Here is a 22,868-nt window from a genome sequence, read left to right as displayed (position 1 = left end):
TCGGTGTTTGGACGGATAGATCCAATTCTGATTCCAGACTGCCAACAGCCAATGTGGGTAATTCTTGAGGCTTGCCGGTAATTTGTTGTAAATTATAAAAGCTAAATGTCAGTGGACTGCGAAAACTGATAGTATCAATGCTGTACACATGCATTGTGCGTAGGTGCACGTGCAGATTTGTGCTTATATAAATCAGTAATATCTATTCTTCATGTCTACATAAAAACTTAATTGATGTACACTAAAAACGTAAAGACCCAAGAACTATACCTATTTGCACACCAAATGAAAATAAATTTGAAATTAAAGGTTTCTTGTAACCTAGCTTCGAAATTGTTATTTGAATTCTGCTCTTCTGATCTAATAAGAAATATACAAAAAATAGTAAATTTGTGTATTTCGGCTTGTAGACCCCAACCGGTCGTGGGTTCGATTCCCACCGCAGTCAGAAATTTTATTGACGCTTTCTCCTCCTCCCAAAAATATTAATTATATGCTAATATTAAAAAATCAGGCCTATGGGGCCGTCGATGGCCGCAACGGTTTAGGCGTTGAAACGGCGCTCATCACTTTAAGGTGAAGGTCCCGGGTCGAATCCAGCGGCCCTGCATTCGAACCCGACATACTTATAAATGGGCTTTTTTTTCAAAAACACCGGCAACTTGAAGGTTTATATGACCTCTGCTATTGCGAACCCTCGTAAATTTTTTTTTTTTTTTAAATCAGGCTATTAAAAAACCGTAAATTTTTGCGTAGTACATACATTTATGTAAACAATACAAAACATAGACGTAAATGAATTGAATTTGAATATTACTTTTATGTTTTAACGTAGTAATACGCAAAACTATGAAATATTTACAACACTGCTTCTCTATGAATCCACAAATTGGCTCTTACCAGGAAGAAATAGAAGATTCCTGAAACATACACTATTTAGTTTTAATTCGCTCCTTAAGGATAATAATGAATAATTTCTGTGGGTTTTTAATTAAAGGACGTTTATGCAATGGCGATTCCGTTTCCTCAAATATCTTTCCCAGTGTTCTAGGTCATTCATGGGCGCGGCGGTTGACTTATGTGTATCAAGTCCAAGGATTTGCCTGTACTATCCGGAAGTATAGCGGCATTCCAGTTTAACCACGGCTATTTGAACTATTACTCGTTAAGGTTATCGATTGTCTTTCAATTCGAAATTTTAGTACCCTCCTGAAGCATGGCATTTTTCATTGGCAATTTTCTGAAATTTGGAATAGGCAGTCGAAATGTACATGGATTGTAGTTTGTCACCATCTTCCAAAAAGTGGAGTACCTCCTAAACCTCAATTATTCTAAAATAATATTTAATCTGTTAAGGTCCTGACTAATTAAAACCCTGTTCTAAATGTTAAGTTTTAAAAGTGTTTACAAGTTAAAAAAAAAAGGAGAGAGAAAAAGAATGTTGGGTTGTAATGAAAAAGTACACCGTTCAAAGAGGTTTTACACCTTTTCCAGCAATCAATATTTTATATTAGCCAAATTAAGTTCAAACTTAGGACAAATTCTTCGTTTCCCCCTACAGCCTTTTGGGACATTGTGAGTCGGTTTTCTCGTGTCTGCTGAAGGGTGAAGGAGTTTCGCGGGAGGCGCGCCGGTGAAACCCAAGGACGGCCACAATATGGAAAGTGTGGAAATCCTTTGATAAAAGTCCCATCTTCCCAGAAAACCCATTCGGATACCTTGGCCGACGGTCAGAAAGCCATTGTCCCGAGGAAAGCGACCTACTGACACCTTTTAACACCGTTTGTACAAGCTCGTTTCACGCCGTTTCCACGCTTCCATCCATTTAAAAACACCATTAAGAACCAACAGAGTTTAAAGCTGATAAACATCTATTCATTACGAAATATCCATTCTTAGATGTGGAAACCGAAGCCCTTTTACCTGTAAAGTCATTTTCTTTTACAAACTTTATTACTGCGATATATGTATAATACCTCCATATTCGACAGGGTGGTTATGTTTTATTTATGTCATTCTTGACTCTAGATTGTTTTCAAAGAGACAACATTGAATACTGAATAATAATATATGAAATATTGGAAAAGACAGGACAATGAATTTAAAAACCTTACACTTTTATAATCCTAAATATTATTTCTTCTTTGCTAATAGGCTTGAATAGGCAACAAGTCAGTTATATAGTACCTTATGTTATCAAAACTATTCAGTGGCTTCTAAAGTTCATATCGTACAAGGGTGAGTGAGAATAGCAGGTCTAAAGTATTGTCATCTTCCACAAACTAGCATAAATATATTTATTGCGCACTTTGGCATTTGATAGGGTCTGGCACGAACAAACTTTCTACTCACTAAATTCACTAATTTCGTGGTCCGCTTGACCAATTAATATATTACAATTAATTAAGGTTTTTAGTTGAGATAAAAAAGTCAATGGCACGAGCGGGATTCGAACCCACGATCTTCGGCTAGATACGCCGCTGCTCTACCACTTGAGCTATCGTGACCTCGATCCACTCGGACACTAACTTCCCATCTCAACCCCACCTTTTGAATTTTCCCTCCTTTTTGCCATTTTTCAAATGTCGTGTAATCGGATTGGATTCTCGGGGACAAATGAAATGGCCACGGAGAGCTTTAGTGAAGTATACTTCATTTGAGTACTGAGAGCAGCGGCGTATCCAGCCGAGGATCTTGGGTTCGAATCCCGCTCGTGCCATTGACTTTTTTATCTCAACTAAAAACCTTAATTATTTCTACTCACTCCTTATTACTTATCTTGAAATCCTAACTAATGGATCGCTGCTTCAAGGATTTCTCAGAAGTAAGACAATACAAACCGGCGTCCCACAAGGAAGCATTCTTAGTCCAATTCTTTATTTTATATTACCATCATTACCGCTTACGTGGACAATACCGCCATTTTGTCTTCAGATTCTAATCCTATCTAAGTTACCTCCAAAATCCAAGAATTCCTTGAGCTTACCGAAGCCTGTTACAAAAAGCGAAGGACAAGACAGAAGAAAAATATACTCTACAACAAAATATATTGACGGTAAATCACCTAGAAAAAAGTGCAAATTTGAGCTTTTTGTGGAGGCTTCAGTATGGTATGAAACGCAGTGTCGTCGTATTGTTACTTCAGCTTGACTTCCGGGATTCAGGAAGGAGGCGGACCGACGGGCTAAATGCCCCTGGAAAAATATCGTTTGGGAAAATTTCCCCTTTCGCCAGAGGCATAGCACAAAAGTCAGTCCGGTGTACTTCCGTTACACTTTCCCAAAGGAGTACAAGAAGTTAATTGGTGCCGTCGACACTCGGTGATGCTACCATTGTGGCCGTCAGCCAGCACTTTCTTGCGAAATCATGCCGATATTCACAAAAAAATCTAACGCTGTATTCTTCTGCTTGGAAAAAAGTCGATGGGCGAATGAATCAACTCGATTTTGACCCATCGAGACTGTGATAACAAACATCACGACTATGGAGAAATCTATTTTGCACATTTAAATAAATCCTATAATCAGCCTTGAAAGCGACAAGTCGCTTCCCTTGCATAACATTTTCTTACTGAAACAAAATAACTGGCAAATTCTATTGTATATTTATAACTTGAATTTGACAATAAATGAATATTGAAATGCCCGTTTAAACATAATATTACAAATTTTTTTCGACATGTAGAGTTTAAAATAATTCTTACAAGTGCAAATTGTACTTGGGAGAGTCAATTATCAGTCAAAAAGTGAAAGTCAATACAAACTAAAAAGTATATAATTGGAGTTGAAAATTTATGGTCTATTTGTTATTTATATTATCTTGTTGACAATTCGTTTTTTTTTTTGTTTCAGGTAAGCATTGCAATTATTGTATTTCAACCGTTTTGTGAGTATTAAACAAGTGGTTTTCCCTCGTATTCCCATGTAAAATATGAATAAAAGACGAATTATTCCTTGTGGATTAGTTGTACTGGAATGAATGGGATAATTAAGGGCCACTAAGAACCAGTCCTTGGCCTCGTTGCAATGGTTCATTGTGACTGCTTTTTTTTCTCTCGTTATATCCAGCTTGAATCGGACGGAAAATAACGGAGTTGAAAAGTGAAAGGACCCTGGAAGAATTCCTTCGATATACATTCCTCCTGACAAAGGCATCGCTTCGAACGTACACCGCGGGAAGGCGATCCGGGCCAAGGGTCCGAGGAGGTTTTCATAAATTGTATGTAAATGGATTTTTTTCTCTTTTCCTGATACCTGCAATTGAATGCACAAAAAAGGATTATCTAAAATCTGTGAGAATCGTAGAAACTTTTTTTGTGTAAAGCTCGGGCAATTATTAATTCGGAAGGTGGGTAATCTACGATAAAATATTTAATTATGGTAGGATTGAAAAGAAACAGATCTGAAGATATAAAGGATATCACAATAAAAACTTAATAATACAAATCTTGTCTATTAAGAAACTACTGGCTTTCAATACACAATCTTTCTCTCTCCCACCAATAAATATATATTAAACATAGTATATATTAGAGTTGTGAGAGAAAAAGAAAGAAAGCGAGAGAGACAGAGGGCAAAAGAAAGATACATATAGAGGGAAGGAGACATAAAAGGTAGTTATATAAATAGATAGAGTTATAGAAAGTTGTAGAGAGAGAGGGATAAAAGAGAGGAGACGAAAGGGAGATAGAAAATATATAGATAGAAAGAGAAAGAGTGAACAAGGAAGATGAGAAGAAAGGGATAGAAGATATAAATATAGATAGGAAGGGTGAGGGGAGGGGAGCGAGAGAGAGAGAGAGAGAGAGAGATATCCCTTTATTTACACAATCTCTCAAGATTTGGTCTCGAGGACCACTCTTACATCTAAAGAGAGAGAGAGAGAGAGAGAGAGAGAGAGAGAGAGAGAGAGAGAGAGACAGACAGACAGACAGACAGACAGACATACAGACAGACAGACAGAGCGAGAGAGACAGAGGGCGAAAGAAGGATAAAAATAGATAGGGAGACAGAGAGAATGAAAGGTAAAAATTAGTTAGATAGATAAATAGGTAGAGTAGTGGAAAGAGATAGAAAGAGGGAGACAAAGAGAGGAGAAGAAAGGGAGATAGGAAGATAGAGATATAGAGAGAGAGAAAAAGAAAGAGAGAAAAAGGGACATGAGAAGAAAGGGATAGAAGATATAAAGATAGAAGGAAGGAGGGAGAGGGGGAGAAAAAAAAAGAACGATAGAGAGTGAGTGAGAGAGAGAGTGAGTGAGAGAGAGAGAGAGAGAGAGAGAGAGAGAGAGTGAGAGAGAGAGAGAATGAGAAATAGGAAAAGAGAAAAGCTTAATAACAGTTTGAGAATTGAGCTATTTTCCAGATTTATGAGATCTTCCAAGTGTGTGTGCGCCAAAACTTTCCCCTAATACATAAATACACACATACACACCTACGAACTTCACAGGTCACATTGAGAGAGAGGGGACGTTAAAGGTTAAACTTTATAACTTTTGTGACATTACAAATGTTTTAAAAAAACTTGTCCAGTTTTCTTGACCTTCCAGGCTAATGGTTTAATTCCAGTTTTTGATATATCGTTAACTATCTCTCAATTTACCGGATTGATTATCAGAAGATTAAAAAAAAACCTTGGAAACTTCATTTTAAAGAGACCGAAATTCTTTTGAAATCCAATTGAAATAAATCGAGTATTTTATTTCAGAGTTATTTAGAGTAAATTTATTTTTAGGTTGTCGTTTTGATATTTTACAATTTTTACAGATCCTTCCATCCTTGAATAAAAAGACTCGAGGGGAGTTTTAGTCACTAGACGGACGAAATTGTTAACCTTCGATTAAGGCCGATACTTTTATTACTTTTACTGGTCACAAGTCGCGCCAGTTGGTAAATCCTGTTTAAAACAAGAAAAGTTCATCAACTAACGCGGAACGATCCGGAACGAGTCAATAATTAATTTCGTTTTCAAATTTATTTAATTAATTATTTATGAAATTACAAAATGAGTTTACTCAAAACTGTAACGAGCGGCAATGCTAAACACTTTGGGATAAAACGACAAAAAGGATTCCGACATGAATTAAAATTTTCAAAGTTAATGATGATTTTGTCCATTTTAGCAAGAGTGAATAGGATTAAAAACCATCCAGCTACTTTGGACCCGGGACAAAAGTCTTTTATACGCTTTATTTGACCATTGAAACCTTTTTTTCTTCTTTTCTCCTCCTGAACGTTGGGAAGTTGAAAACGGCTTTATAAATCCGTTATTGCCGGCACAAAGAGGCATTATCTCGAAAGTCGGTTCATTGAGGATTATAATTACCAATTCAAGCTCTACGTTACTTCTCGACGTCTCTATTGTTCCGGGCTTAATTGTTCCCCCGAGATCGGATCCTAGCGCGGACGGGAAAAACCATCGTCAAAATCGCACTTTCTAGTGTGTAATTGCATCGAGAAAAAGAGTGAATGAGTGAGAGGCGAGAGAGTGAGAGAAATAGAAAGAAAGAGAGAGAGAAAATCTTATGATCGTTCGTCAGCAATAATGGGATATTTTATTGAATACCGTCCCAACCGATCACGATCTCTCTTGCGCATCATTTTGGTAGAAACGTGAGCATCTCTACGGCGCTACCTCTTGACTCCGTGTTCGAAAATGTTATTTACTGCTATATAAATAAGGTAGAAAGAGGTTTCGTCAGCCTGTTGGCGAAACACTCTTGCGTACTGCTTTAATGCTAATAACATTGGTTAATCCTTATGACTACACTTCTGCCCTTTGCAAAACTATCGATTTGCAGAACGTAAAGAAATCAGAACGCATTTAGAATGCTGCTAGTTTGAACTTGAAGATTTGTGCCAATTGGAATAACAGTCTGGGACGTGTTTCGCATAGCTTTGTATAGTTCCAGAAAAAGATCTAATTTGCATTTACTCATTATTAAAATAACCACGCAATCATTCGTTTTATTAAATAGATTAAATCTGCAAAATGAAGTCGTCAGATGGATGTTTTAACTCCTTCAAGAAAACCTTTGCTCGTCTTTGCAAATAAACAATTTTTGAATTTTTAATAAAATCCTTGTAATTCTTTCTTATTCTTCTTTCTGGTGTAAAGTATATGAAAATGTAAAGAAAGTTGATTTTGGGACTTTCAGTGGGAAGCCTGTTTGTCTGAGTGGGGGCGCAAGTCGTACGTGATGGGACGACGAATGCAAAGCACGATTCATAACGTTCGTCCTTAAACTTAGTCACGTGTGAAAGAGCAGTGATCTCAGGCGATATCTGCCGGGACAAGGTCAGGATGATCACGATGATCATCGTGCCGCTTCCGTAAAGAAACGTAAAGAACGTTTGAACGTCCCAACTAGGAGGCTCTTTTGATAAGGATCGTCAACCGGGAAGGGTAACAAAAATTTGCCTCCGGGGTACTCGGTCCTCCGGGCAGGTGAAAGTTCTAACCATCTCTGTACCGACGATCATCCCGAGTCGTGAGCGATGGGAAAAGGCGTCTGCTTGCCATTAGATCGTATTGTGAAGAAACTTAAGAATCTTGTCTTTGTTCTTTACAGTATCCTCTTTCAACTTTCAAATTTCAACTTTTGTTGCTTAAAATATAGAATTGTTCAAGTTACGCGACAGAAACTGTTAAAAAAAAGTTTCCGCGTGGAACATAATTAAGCTTTTTACCAAACCGAAGAACAAAAGCTGGAAAGTTATTGCTATGCTTGATATCCTATTTAAACTGTTAAATGTTGTAAAACGTTGGGACACACCTTTCCGGCTCTGCGTGACTGGGGGTTGTTTGCATTAAGTAAAATCGTTCTAGCAAGTTTAAAAAAAGATCAAGACGATTAAGAAATAAATAAATGAATGCCTAAATGTTTGAAAGGAAAGAAGATAAATAAAATAGTCTCCTTTCATCTTCATGGTATCATCCCGACGAATTCCCTTCAAATCTCGCCGGGTAAGATTCGATGGCCTCCTGGTAAAACAATAACCGTTCAAAAGTTGTTAAATTTAACTTGTTTGCAAGCTGCAAGAAATATGAAATTTGGTCGTTTCCCAGAATTTTGATCTGCCTTTATCTTGAAGACCAATCCTTCATGGTTGGGGTTGTTCAGACAATCTCGCAATAAATCAAAGACCCAGAGCACACAGACAAACAACATCGCTGCTGTATGCACGTAGAAAAGAACTCAACTGACAAAATAATATGGAGAGAAACCGGTGGCAAACATGGATAATCGTCTGATGATGGAAACGGCTATACTACAGGGTTATGGTTCACCAGACCTCTAGAAGAAAGACATAACAATTAGTAGTTATGCCCTTTGTCGAACGATTTGGCGGCTTTTTCCTTTCATCCCAATCAAATCTGATCGATTGCGGTCAATCGACAGACATGTCGAGACTGATTTAGATAAAAAGCGAAAGTACGCCGGATCCATAGTAAGCAGTGGTCAAATGTGTACGCATTAATTCATGGTACAGTTAGAATTTTCTCCGTGCCTGTTCATTTGATCAAATAGAGACCTTTTCCAGACGTCGGTGAAGCGTTTGAACGGTCGTGCGGCTTTCAGGTGCAACTCGATCATAACCAGTCGGCCGTTGAAACGTTCACCTTCCCTCCATTACGGTGAAAATCCAACATGGGACGATCGTTTATTTACGCCTTTCTGTCATTATGGAAAAGCCGACGGTTGCAACTATGCGGTGGGTATAAAGAGATAGAAGAAATTCACTTTCGATTATGGTCAAAGCTCGCTTTTGTATCATTGCCAATTATTCTTCCGTTTCTCTCATTCATTGGATTTCAGACACTCTTTCGACCAGAGGGATTATATTTTATTCCCACTAACCCTTTTATTATTTGGTACAAAACTGCCTTGAAAATAACACCATTAAAACTATCAGAGACCCGATTTCTCATGATTGCCGATCGATTCATCCATTCCAAGCTGAGCTAATTTTACATTAGGAAATGAATAATTCGTCCCTTCTAAAATCCTTGATATATTCGTTAAACGAAGGACATTAAAAATTTGTTTTGCCTACAAGTTATTGAAGTCAGAATCTAGTTGGGAGACCCGCACGCTATCCCCAGCACAAGGAGCATTTTTGGTAGCAGTTGTATCCCAAACGACTTGAGCGTCTTGAGTTACGCTCTGGCAAACATCTCCTAGCCCCCACGACGACAGCTTCTACCCTTCTGTTATGCCGCTATGAGGGTCTCTTGTAATACCCCGTAATACGCCACATTCCCGTCTCCACCAGGTCTAGGGCGCCACGCGACTCATAAACCACCGTAACGTCCGTGGCCACAAAATCCGGCCTGAGCCTGGTTCCAATACTACATTGATTATATGTTATTCTGTTTTCGATATCGAGGAAACATAAAACCAGTTAAAGTGGATGCTGGCTGTTGGTCTGCCAGTTGGTGAAGTCATGCTAAACAGGCATTGGGTCACTTATCGGGTCTGTCTTCTCTCGCCTGTTTGTTGAACTACTGAAACGTATTGCACCATCTTAAGTAAGGAACTGTTTGCCACTTTATCCGAAAGGGGTTTATATATAGTTATCAATACATCTCGGAAAGGCAATGAGAAAAAGTAGTTTCAAGGTCTTGTCACATTCAAGAATATTTAAATAAGAACAATTTGGAAATTTATGTTAATACTTAATATATGATGTAAGAATATTTAGATTTCTTTCATTACAAACAAAATCCATAAGTGATAATCCGAAAAGGTTAGGTCGTAGCTGAATCCTATATGAGAGAAAAGTACGAAGTCCAGTTAATTGGGATTGGGATAACGTTTATTTTTTGCGGTTTACCAAGGCCGCTTTTTCGACTAGAAAAGCACGTATCTCAAGTTGAGCTGAACAGAATTCCGAATTGACCATCAGAATCCAGCAGAAAGTGAAACCGAGAAAGTTTGACGAAAAGGAGAATTTTTTCGGTTTTCTGAGCTTGGCTGAGGTGTTGGTATTGTAGGGGATACATTAGCAGTCTACTACACCTAATAAGTTTTAGGTTCATCATCCAGAGATGCTCCAAAATATACGTCATCAAAGGATGCTGTGAAATCTATTCCAATGACGTGCATCACTATGACAACGTCGCAATCCCGTGATACAGTTTAAATAGAAACTTTCTTATTCACATTTTCATTCTTATTCATTCATTCTTATTCTTGTTAGAATTTAGGATGTATACTGACCAAAAATATCGACATTTTATATAGCAGCCCTATCATTAAATATAACCCTACATACCGAACTTTTGAATTTATTGTAAAATAGCGATACTATTTAACTTGGAACTTGATAAACTTAAAACACAGCTGATTTTGATTTTGATTGTGTAACTAAAACTTAATCCCCGTTTCACGATTTAATATCGACTCAAATTTACGGAAACCAATAACATTATCACTTATTGAAAATATCGATATTTGAGAATATCGACTGTTAATACATGCTTTAGATAGTAATGAAGTTTGACTAGTTAGGACTATTTGACTGCATTTCACATGATCGTTCATTTCAAAGATTAGTACCGAAGATCGATTACCTGTTTATGATAAACTTCCAAACCCAAAGAAATGATTTTTTGTTAAGAAGAAAATTTACAGACTATGGTAATTTTATTTTTTTACGAGGGTTCGCAATAGCAGAAGTCATATAAACCCTCAGGGTGCAGGTGTTTTTGAAAAAAAGGTCATATGTAAGTATGTGAGGTTCGAATGCAGGGCCGCTGGATTTGAACCCGGGACCTTTACCTTACAGTGATGAGCGCCGTGTCAACGCCTTAACAGTTGCGGCCTCCGACGCCCCTTGACTATGGTTATTATTTTCATTTCTCTCTGACCTATTTTGACATATTTTTGCGCCATACTAATTCCAATTCACCATGTTTGTATAGCGGTTAGTAAAAACGACTAGAGGTTTGGTCTACGGATGGTGTGTTGAGATCAAACGGAAATGTGATGATTTTCTTCGTCTCGCTAGAACTATGAACCTCTCATTTTATACGGTTGTTTTATAAATCGTTTTGCTTTAGCCTTTTACGTCTGTTTCTCGGCTGTTAGGAAGGGAAACTCTGAAGCGTATCTAAACGGTGCTGGAACTACATAGGTTTACATCCTCGTTATCGTTCTTCACTTTCTTGGCTGTCACATCTTGTTATTCTAAGGACTTGTTGTTGTTTTTGTCCAGTAGAGAACGAAAGTGTCAAGTTTCAATTAACATTTGACATTTCCAGTCAGATTTTTATTGTAATATGCAAAACTTATAAACAATCAACATGATTATGAAAATTAAGTTGCAGGTAGTCGTAGTAATAATTTTTTTTATTGACATTTTTCATTCTGTCCAGATTCGCAGTTTTGTCATAAATTATGAGGAATTTTTCGGAAACCTTGAAAGCCTGTAATTTCGTAAACATCCTGTTGATTGAATACGTACAACTGCCCTTTAAATCTGCCCTCAGCTCTTTTTTTAAATGTTGGAGTCGATAATTTGGTCAAATATTTAGTGTTTTTTTTCACGTTCTTGTTCAATTAGGGTCCGGAACCGAAGGTCTGACATTCACGATGAAACTCGAAACTGGAAGGATTTTCTGAAAACGAAGTTCACGGATAGAAGTCTTGATTACCCATTCTGTCGGAAATTTAATTATGCAAATCCCTCATCTATCCGGGTTGTTATTATCCTTAACTGGTTGTGGGATATAGCCAGTCTCCCTGTGGCTTCTACAATTCTTGAAACTGCCAATTGGTTAAAAATGGCTCTTTCATATCTCAGACAGAAAAGACAACAAATGTAGAAGAGAGTTAGGCACACAAGAAATAAACTATGAAAAACCTGTGAAAACTAGTGCTATCAAGCTTTGAAAGGATTGGTAATGATAAAATCATGTAATTTTCCCTTCATTTACAAAGAATTTCCACTAAAAACCAGTAATAGATTTTAATTTTAAATTAGTAGGTCGTAACTTAATATGAAATTTTGAACTTCGATACGTGACTTTTGTCCAGATGTAACGTTCGATATACGGTTTCGATGAGATTCACAGAACTCAGTCAATATTTCTACCTTGCCATATAATTGACTGATTGGTATTATTAAGCAATTAAAAATAGACCAGAAGTAATCAATTAAGTACTTTAATTTAGATTAGTTAGTACACATACTTAGTTATAATTTCGACTTTCAAAGTACATCACTGACTTCAGTTTTTGTTTCTTCAATAAAAACCACTTACTGAAAATGAAATCGTTGATTAACAATGCGAAGGAGGACGTGTTGATTTTGTAATCAACTATCAAAAATAAGAAGAAACTTTTTCCGAGTCCGTTTTTCCCAGGCAAACCTCCAACCTTTCCCCCGCGTCTAATGAAGAGAAAGTGTTGCGTTTTTCTAATTGGCGAGGGATGCCATTTCAGGTCTACTCAAACTCTCAGATGGCATTTGGACCGTCTTCGCCGTTAAGATTTTTCTAAGTTCACATCCAGTTAAACGTAGAAATAATAACTGTAAGAAAAGCCAATGGTAGACTTGAAATTTCGGGTATTTAACGTTAACTGAGCAAACATGTGAACATAGATAATATTTTAGGATTCCACAAGGAACAAGGATAAAAAATTACGAAATAAACAATCAAGAATAAAAACAGAATGTACGAAGAGGCAGTAAAACGTTACATCTGCTGACAGGCTGCAGAGAAACGAATCAATAATGACAAAAGCTCCAAAAATCTAAAGATCTTTCATTTTAGCATTATAAATCTCATTTACAATAAGTAGATATGTGTTGTGTAAGCCCATGTTGGTTCAGTAATTGAAAATTCCAGGCCAGTTTTCCTTTTACATTAGATAAGACTAAACTATCAGGTGGTTTTATTTCAAATCTATAAGCTTTGTCATATTTGTTTAAAAATATTTATTTTATTACATTTAATTCCTATTTACAACTGCAATTATTTTATTAAGTAAATATTTTCATAAATGCTTTTTGTGAATGCTAAAATATGAAAATATTTTGTCATTATTGATATATAGGAAATCTTACTTACAAAATATCTAAGCTAATGTTACGAAAGTGAAGTATCAGATGACCTAAAGAATGCTGTTGAAACTATTTAATATTTAAAATTTAAATCAGTCTGAAAAACTGTCTGAAACCCCGATAGTTATGAAAATTATCTCTCAAATAAAATGTATTAGTTCATTCAAATGCAAGCCTGCATAATAGAAATATAAAAATATTTTCTAAACTTTTTTACAAATTTTTTATAATATAATGATTTTCTATGATTCAGTGATGTCAAATAGTACGGGCAAATTTACAGTTAGTGAGCTTTCACGATATAATGTTTAATATCAACCCCATTCACTTAATTTTTCAAATCTATAATCAAACCTTTCGCAATCGGAATTGCATTTAAAATAAATAATTAGATGAAAAAGACGGAGTAAATGGTTTCCAATAAAAGGTCAAACACTCAGGCAGAACTTGGAAGATTCAACTCAGGCGATAAAAAACTGATAGATTAATTAAAATGTCATGAATTTTTTTTATAGAGAGTCCTTTTTGTTTTTGAACCGTGTAAACGATTTATGTGTTTGTATATTTCAACGTTTTTGAGTATGTTGGTTTTTCGTCCTTTTGACGTTTTGAACGTCGTGTAGTTTCATTAGTTCATAGTTTCATGCTTGTCTTTTACTGTTGAGGATTCGAGATGTTTTCTGTGAGGTTGTAACAGTAAACTCAGGTAGTCTGATTTTACGTCATTGTCCCTAAAGGATCTTCTTTTTCCTTTGAATCTTTTATTTTTCTCCTCTTCGAAAATGTGCGTTTTCAAAGGAAATGCACCAGAACACCTGAACTTTAATTCACATGCGCCAAAATACCACTAGGAATGAGTGCAATAAGCTGAAAAAACTGCAGTGCTTAGGAGGAACTCTCACTTTCTAATATCCACAATTAGATTAAACAAACCAAAAAGTATTTGTAAGTAAAACAGGATAATAAAATCATGACATTAGGCAGAAAATATTCAGACATATAAAAGGTAAAGATAGAACTGGAAGATGACAATTTGCACTTTTTTTTACTTTCACATGAGTCAACATAACAATCAACGTAATACTTGCTGTCGATTTTGCTTTTACTTGCCTGCCTTACAGAAAGGATCTGTAAGTAGTTCTTCCTGCTGACTTTCATGGTTATATATCGGTTACATTCCTTTTATTGTTGTTATTTTTTAATATCCCACACTAAACGTAAGTCCATAAGGTTTCAGCTGAGATTATCGATATTTTTCTCAACTCTGCTAAGGAATGACAGAGTTGAAAGGACAATTTTTGACATTTTTCAAAAAATTGGCTTAAGACTGGAATGTGGTATAATACAATAACAATAGTCTTGATATTCGAATAGTTTTTCATCCTTCAACCACCTTTAACGGTTCAAATTAATGCATATATTCCTTTTAGTGAAATCAAGCGGAGAAGTGGGTTCCGTTTCTGGATCCACGCCGAGGCGATGGGAGCGTAATTGGGTTAATACACCCGTTGGACCGGATCGAATTGCAAACCGACGCGAATGACGACAACATATGGTTAAACAATTAGAGGTCCAATGTTACCCAACGGTTTAAACTCCCTGCAACAAATTACCTCTTTTATATACAGGGTGCCACGCCGATCGGAACGGTACCACGGATAACCTAGGTTCGCCTCGAGCGTGAAAGTCGCTAATTGCTTATGGAAAAGGCACTTCATTCGACTCCCTAAAAGGCCTCTCAAACAGCCGTTGGGAAATATTTCGTAAACTTTTATCTTTTACAAACTTTATTTTGGTTTTTAGCATAACGCTGAGCCATACTTCATAATATACTGATCAGAATGCCTTTCTTACATTATCAATTAATACGGCGCAAAACCTAAACCCATATATTAAAAAAAACACTTAAAAAATCAATTTATAAAATAAGATCTTTCATCAATTTTTTCGGCCTTGTCGAAGAACTGGCTGATTTCCCTAAATGCTCTTTCGTTTGATATATATTATTGACGAGCTTTAGCCTTGAAAATGACGAAACAAAACTGTTTTCGTTTTTGAAAACCACACCCATCGGCCGCAAGCTTCGCGAGAACAAAAGGAATCGTTAAACTGAATGAATAGTCGAAAGGTTTGCGGTGGAGTCGGTGTCGAAACGAGACTTAACCCATGAGCTTCAAATCGTTTTTTCAAATCTTTCCACTCAAGTTCAAAATGATAAACGTTAAAAACCCTTCATTCATAAACTATTTTAACGGAAGAGGAATTACCAACACACCAGTTAAACTTGCCATTCTGAAAAAGAAGAACAAAAGAGAAAAATCGAACCTATAAAAAAAATACTTATCGTTTCAAGCACTGAACGTTAACCGAGTAAGTTCTCATGAAAGAAAATTTATTCAAGCCGAACTTATTAAAGTACCTTGACACCTATTCCGCAATTGAATAACTGATGCTTAAAATATGTAAATCAAGCCCAAAGTATTACAGTGAATTTAAATTGTCTAAAATCGACATATATTTACAATAATAACAATTGCGTAATTATAATAGGTGGCAGTTATGCAAGAATAAAAACGGTCGATAACATTTTCAATTTTAGAAGGTTTGAGGTTTGTAGACAATATTTGATATATCGTCGGACCTGTGCCTCAGGGTTACATGGATTTTTAAATGTATGTAGTGCTTGTGTTGGATTTATGCTACTTTATTGGAATGAATGTAATTTATTAGCGTGAAAGGAAGGTATTGTTTAACGCCACCCCAAGGAATATCGAATAATCTGGGTTGAGTGTGTGACGTCTGGAGGGTAAAAGTAAGTTATTAGCGATAATGAAGTGGGTTCGACCACGCTCCGAGGAATATCGAGTTCTCTGGGGGAGTAAATGTGATCAGACAGATCCTTTGTTCTTTATTCTTTCAGGAAACTTCCAAAGTAGTAAAGTCTTCCATAATAGTTAACATAACATTTATATATGAGTAAGAAATGTGCATAAAATATGCCAAGTGCACATGTAAAAGTAAATCTGGTACATAACGCGATATAATACAAAATATAAACTTAATAGAAACAGCACAAATTATTTAATGCGACGAAGGACAACTTTTTCAATTTTCTTAAAGGTACCAAATTTACCAAGTCCAGAAACTCTCCAAAATCGTCAACAAAAGCGTCCAGATAAAAATACATTGCCGCAACTGTCCGTAAAGAGTTCGATGAAATTCAGGATAAAATATATTTATTTAGAGATCGTGAGATGCGGTCTGGTGTGATGTAGGTTTCAGAAAAACATTTTCTTTATCGTGCCAACGTTTCGATCTTTATTGAGATCATCTTCAGGGCTATTCACCTATTCACCAACTTCCATTAAAATGAGGCCAAGGGCCAAACTATGATTCTCAAGGGTCATGAGCCGGCACACTTGAGCACAAGCACTATTTCTTTTTCCTCCCATCTAGGCTCCATTTTAAACACCGTGTATTAGATGTAGATGTATTGGTTCGGGCATAATATACTGCGCCCTTTAAGAGCTATTTCATCAAGAAACTTGATTAGTAGCTCGGTTTCAGTGGTCGAATCTCTTCTATGGTCATATTGTACATCACTTATCCTCATGTGCGCAAGTGTAGCACCACAGTTTGTAAGTAAGGGTGTTGGTGTCTCCCCTGCCTCTTTGCAGAATCTGCGTGGCGTCTTGGATTATTCCAATCTTCTTTAAATGTCCATTTAGCTTGCAGTGTCCTGATAAGAATCCTATTAGGATACGCAGTTTATTCCTGCTTCCTTTGACATATTCTGTAACTTCTTTCCTGTCGAAATTCGTTAGGAGATTCTTGGATTGCCTGTGTCCAATGAGTGAATTCCGTTGTTCCTTCATTTTCTCTTTGTCCTTCTGTCTGAGATACTCATTGATAGTGTGGGTTCCTATGTCACAGAAGTGTTCGGGTCTTATCAACGGTGTCCTTTCCTTGCAAGGGTATCCCCTTTCTCATTGGTTTCTACTCCCATATGTCCTGGAACCCAGCAGAGGCTGATTTTGTTCTGCGTACCTAATAAGTTTAATTTGGTTTTGCAGTTCAACACTCTCTTTGAACTAATGATATTTGAGCTTAGTGCTTCGATGGCAGCTTGGATATCTGACACGATAGCTATGTTCTTGTTTTTGTTCCATTTATTCAAGTTGAACTGAGTACATCTCTCAACTGTATGGACTTCAGCTTGGAAGATACTGGTGTAATTTTCCAATGGCTTCTGAGTACTGGGTTCCAGGACCAAATATTCCTACTCCTATACCTTCTTGTGTTCTAGATACCAGAAGATGGTGCCATTTTTAAAGGAGATGTTTTCCTCTCGTTCCCATTCTTTCTTTTGGTGTTTAGGTGTAAACCGTGTATTACAAATTTTTTTACCTTTTCCAATTTGACTGAATAAGGCTGCTAATCCGAAGGAAACCAAACAGAGGAGCAATAGTCAAAAATACTCCTAACAATACCAAAAAATATAATTTTAATCGTAAAGTCTGAGGTGATCCTTTAATAAAGCCTAGATTGCGGTATGCTTTAGAAACCTTTTGTTTAATATGCTTCTTAAATGTTAGTTCAGTTAGTTCTATGTTTGCATTGGGTGGTGATGTATATATATGTATTGAATGTTTTATATCTATTCTGTAATTTACAACCCGAGATACAAAGGAGAGCGTGGCATAAATCATAATACAAATATAAGGAATTAATTCAATTTATTTAAAAATATGATAGATACTAAGATAACTTATTACACAAAAAGGTTTTGCCAATACAAACAATACTAATTATACTAACAATCTCGAAACAAAATAATTTCAATTTGATTATAAAATCCAGTAATAAAACATACCAATTACAATACTTTTGCACGTGGTTTAATTTCTCATGTATAAACTTGTTCGGAGTTTCCCCATTTCAGAAAAACAATGGCTTTTATTGCCTCAGCGCAATAAAACTTTTATTTTTAGAACCGACGCCAATTAAGTAAGGGAAGGAAATTTAACGAATTCGTGATGCCATTGTTAAAATGTTTCGTAACCGTATTAAAAAAAAAGGAAGTACACAAATAGTGAAAACCGGTTAGTTAATTTAGAGAGCGTCCTCTTTAGAGGCACAACCTACTGACATATAACGAAATGTCCGTACGCCAAACCTTCTCTCGGTCACTATTATTCTTTAAATCTCGTTTTTTTCCGAAAAACAAAATACTTACGAGCTTTCTCCCTGGTTCTGAATGTAAATTTGTACAAGCGGTGATAGTATTAAAAATATACCTCTCACTTATTAGTTAGAAATACGAGAAATTTATGTAACTTGCTGTATTGACGGAAATATAGTTTAATTCGGCCATTTAAGTTTTCCCCCTCATTTATTTCAAATAACTTTATAAAAAATTCCTTTTCCATAACTCGCAGTCTTAAAAACAGGAAGAAATTTGGATACTTGATATTTTATTCGTATAAAATATACAGAAGAAACAAGCTAGACATGGAAACGAACAGAAAAAAGACGTTTGTGTTTAAGTAATTTTTAGTAAATATTTCGTTAGCCTTCTTTTGAATATTGTAACATAGAAATCTGATTTATTGAGACACTACTAAGTAATTGAATGAAGTTCAAATTAATTTATTAAGTTATGTAGTTTAAAAATGACATTAAACTGGAAGTACTACACATAAACCAACCATTTATGACTTGCTTACTTTGGAATGATTAATGTAATTCTAGTTCACAAACCTTTCATTGAGATTACTACTTCAATGGTTGTCAACGGATTTAACAAATTTGGAGAGATTAAAGGATCAAGAAGCACTATTAAACACTAGTTAACTGGTTTTGTTTAAAGTTGTAAATTAACAGCAAAAAGCGAATACTCGATGACAGGAACAATTTTAAAATTAGCAATAAACCCACTTCAAATGTCTTTCGGAAATAACAGAATCATCTTGTAGTCGCTACATACCCAAAAGTAGGGATCATCCGGCCCGGAGGACCAAAATAAACTCTCTTTAAATATTCTTCGGAACAGTAGCGTTTTACTTAAAAACTGTATCATTCGCAATTTCCAACTTGTAAAAATTTTATTCAATAAAAAACCTGCAGTCAGTTTGTTGTATGAACACTTTATATAACCATAGAATCATAAGGTTGTAATTTATACATAAAAATAATTAAGCCCCGTAGTGTTTTATTATCATATGGTCTATTTCTGCATGGTTGAAGACGAAACCACAACTGGGCTCATGTTGTTATGAATCCTCAGCCCTGAATGAGATGAATGAATTTAAAGCCAGCACGGAATGCCACATAATCGATTTCATAACAAGGAAGTTATTTACATTATTTTCTTTTTGTTTCAGGTGAGTGGATATGAAAAATTACACTAGTGTGAATTAATTGGATAAACATGACCAAGGTAATTTTTTTCTCTTCAATTTTACCGTAGAGTACGTAGGAAAAAAGATTGAAAAGCCGACGAACAGGAACAAAAGATTAATTACTATTTACCAGTTTAACGTTTAAACTTTCAGGCTGTACATTGTCGATTTCACCTTGTAACCGTGAAGTTAATTATTAAAAATAAATTATTTGAAAACTGATGATCTTGCTTGGGTAGAAACGAGTCAAAGGTTCCACCGTTAAGAACAATGAGCGTGCTTCATTATTCTAGTTATTTCAATATATTTCAACCTTTATTTCCGAATTGTTTTCACCTATTTCACATTGTTTCAAGAATAAGCTAATTAAATTTTTTTGTTATTCTAATTTGATTAATTAGAAAGTTTGGAAAGTAGATCAGGAATCCATTTTAGTTTGTACATGTTGTATTATAAGGTTATTATTGAACCGTAAATAGAAATCGTAGCTAATAATAACCAGCCTTTGGTTGACATTATTAGAACTTGTTTTTATGGAAATGATAAAAATAAGTTATTAGAGAGAATGGAGTGGGTTAGACCACGCCCCAAGGAATATCGAGTACTCTGGAGAAAATGTAACCAGACTACTATGTTTGTATTTGGTGTTGTGTTTGTGTTAATTTATTGGAATGAATGTTATTTATTCTTATTCAGAAATCGTGAGATGCGGTCTGGTGTGATGTAGGTTTCAGAAAAACATTTTCTTTATCGTGCCAACGTTTCGATCTTTATTGAGATCATCTTCAGGGCCTGGGATTTACAAACATTGTTTAAATTTAACAAATACATGTAGGATGTGGAAAAAAGTGAATTTATACAATGCAAAATATGTTTTTTTTAATGTTCAATCAAAGTATTTCTACAGTCTTCAGGGCCTGGGACAAGTTGAGTGAGTAGAAATACTTTGATTGAATTTAAAAAATATATTTTTTGCATTGTACAAATTCACTTTTTTTCCACATCCTACATGTATTTGTTAAATTTAAAAAATGTTTGTAAATCCCAGGCCCTGAAGATGATCTCAATAAAGATCGAAACGTTGGCAGGATAAAGAAAATGTTTTTCTGAAACCTACATCACACCAGTCCGCATCTCACGATTAACGGTTTTAATCACCACACGTAATTTATTCTCTTGAAATGAATGGTTGTTTAAGCCCGCCATGAGGAACGTCGAGTACTCTGGGGGAATGGATGTGACCAGACTTCTGTGTTTATATGTTCTATGTTTATAAAATGGATATCAACTTCTATAATCCACTATTTAATTCGGAAAAGATTATCTTTAACAAAAAATGGTCTTATACCAACCCCAAGTTAATTTTAGCTATGAATCGCGTGGTCGTAAAAGATTTAACATAACTTTCTCACCAGGCTGGGACTTTGTTATTGTAAATAAGAAATCCATAATTTTATTGTACAATTCGATTCTGGAGCTTATTTTATGCCACTTTTACTGATTGGAAAAGTTTGATAGGATCGATCATTTCAGAGTTATGCCCGACGGAAGGGGGTGTGTTTTTTGAAACAAGGTAGTCCACCCCCTTTATTTTAAAAACGATTAACTAGCAAAAAATAGATTTATATCAACCCCAAGTTAATTTTGTCTAGGAATCATGTGGTGGTGAGGAAGCTATGCTAAATCTGTTAGCCAAATCCACCCTTTATTTATTGTATGTTTTGGTCTATTCTACGGTTGACAAGCTGAGTTATAGGGAGGTTAACATTTTAGGATGTTGACTTGGTTTACATATAAAAGGATGTAATCAGCAACCAGATCGAGACGCTCAAATCGCTGCTCTTTAACATAAAATACGCGTGAAAGACCAGAAAAAGAAGGAAAACCGTCAGAGGGTCGGCTATGACCTCAGCTGTTTGTATACACACATTGCATATAAAAAAATTAATTAAATGTTGAAATATAGTTTAGCTGCATATAAGTAGGAAGTAAAAAAAGTCATGAGCACTGGTCATTTCTAATTTTTTTACATACATAAGTAATCTTCACTGTTATTTACTATATGATTTTAGAAAGGGTAAATATATTGAAGGGTGTTTGTTTTTCATACAGAATGAACAATGTTAGAATAATCTGAAAAAGCTTGACGTACTTGAGATATGCGAGGTAGAAAGTAAACCATGTCTAGCCAAGATATGGCTGCATGTAAAATTATATGACATACCCCACTAGCTCTTGATGTTTATAGAGCAGCCCACGGATGATCATCGTACTTTAGGTGTAAATTACGTTTCCTACATATCTAAGCACACATAACATAAGTTGTTCTGGAAAACCCAAGGTAGTTCAGTTTATCTGGTTTCGATCTTTCGATAGTAATAATAATGATCATGTTGATTCTCAAACAAACACCAGGAAACTTACCGATACGTTCCCACATTTCTGTTAATAATTTGACGCATTGGATTAATAAGGTTTACGGTATCATCCTCCCTAACTAGAAATGGTGAAATTCTATATATTTTATTGTTTTCTCTGGTAGGAGGATGTTTTCTAGGCTATTGTGTTTCCTCGGGGAATCTAAACATATCGTGTTCATTTTCGCCAATTTTTAAGTTTCTATCAACTTCCTCTTTAACAAATCACCAAGAAACATGGATTCAGTAAAATTTACCCTTACATAAACAGTAATGGTCATCACCTTTAACTATACTATTTAATCAACCTATCTGTTATAGTAAAATATTTGGCATCTGGTGAAAACCCAGACTTAAAGGAGGAGAGTAAGAACATTGTAAATAATTATAAATCTATTTCAGAATTGTCCAATACTAAAATAATTGATGGAATTGTCTGTGATTAACACGCGGGATGAGATGTTTCATTGAGAACGATCTATATGTCTTCACCCAATGTAGATCTACAGCACGGACACTTAATTTTCGGTCAAAGCCCGCGTTTGTAGAGAAAGGTTGAGCGATGTGTTCTACCCAATTGAGAGTGCCATTCCTTGGCTCCACATAGAGAGCATGTAGGAATGCCACCCGATGTGAGAATTTTGCTAGACCACGCGATTACCTGGGTCCCAAGTTCTGAGTTAAAAGAGGACTGTTTTACTGTAAACTGTATATAAATATCTGTTCTTGTGTTTATTGGTGTGTTTTAAGATTTAATGTATTTATTAGCGTGAGAAGGTGGATCGCAGTATATGAAGGATATATATCGATCCTCAATTAGATTTGTATGAAGGGTGATGTAGGTGATGATGAAGTACTCCACTACCCTAATTATGAGGATGGGTCGTAAACAAGAAAGGTTGTATAAGAAAGTGTAGGAACGAGAGTATGAAGGGGTATGGGTTGAGACTAATTGAGTTGAGGTTGAAATTACCTAGTTGT

The 22,868-nt window shown here is 35.7% G+C and overlaps 1 protein-coding gene across 2 annotated transcripts in view; it reads left to right on the top strand.

Moving 5' to 3' along the window:
• The window catches only part of LOC106663441 (probable chitinase 10), a 73,887-nt gene that overhangs the window by 20,182 nt on the left and 30,837 nt on the right, over positions 1-22,868 (top strand). The window contains exon 1 of one of the 2 annotated variants that reach the window (XM_014388265.2): positions 19,453-19,508. The exons of the other annotated variant lie outside the window; for it this stretch is intronic. Within the exon in view, the coding sequence (XP_014243751.1) occupies positions 19,500-19,508 (9 nt within the window). The 5' untranslated portion in view covers positions 19,453-19,499. Of the gene's footprint in view, positions 1-19,452; positions 19,509-22,868 lie in introns of those variants that run through there. 2 annotated transcript variants of the gene reach the window in all.

The sequence above is a fragment of the Cimex lectularius genome, unplaced genomic scaffold (genome assembly GCF_000648675.2).
Source record: "Cimex lectularius strain Harlan isolate CLEC.00 unplaced genomic scaffold, Clec_2.1 scaffold2, whole genome shotgun sequence".
Classification (NCBI taxonomy): Eukaryota; Metazoa; Arthropoda; class Insecta; order Hemiptera; family Cimicidae; genus Cimex; species Cimex lectularius.
This window is presented reverse-complemented; position numbering and strand designations above follow the sequence as displayed.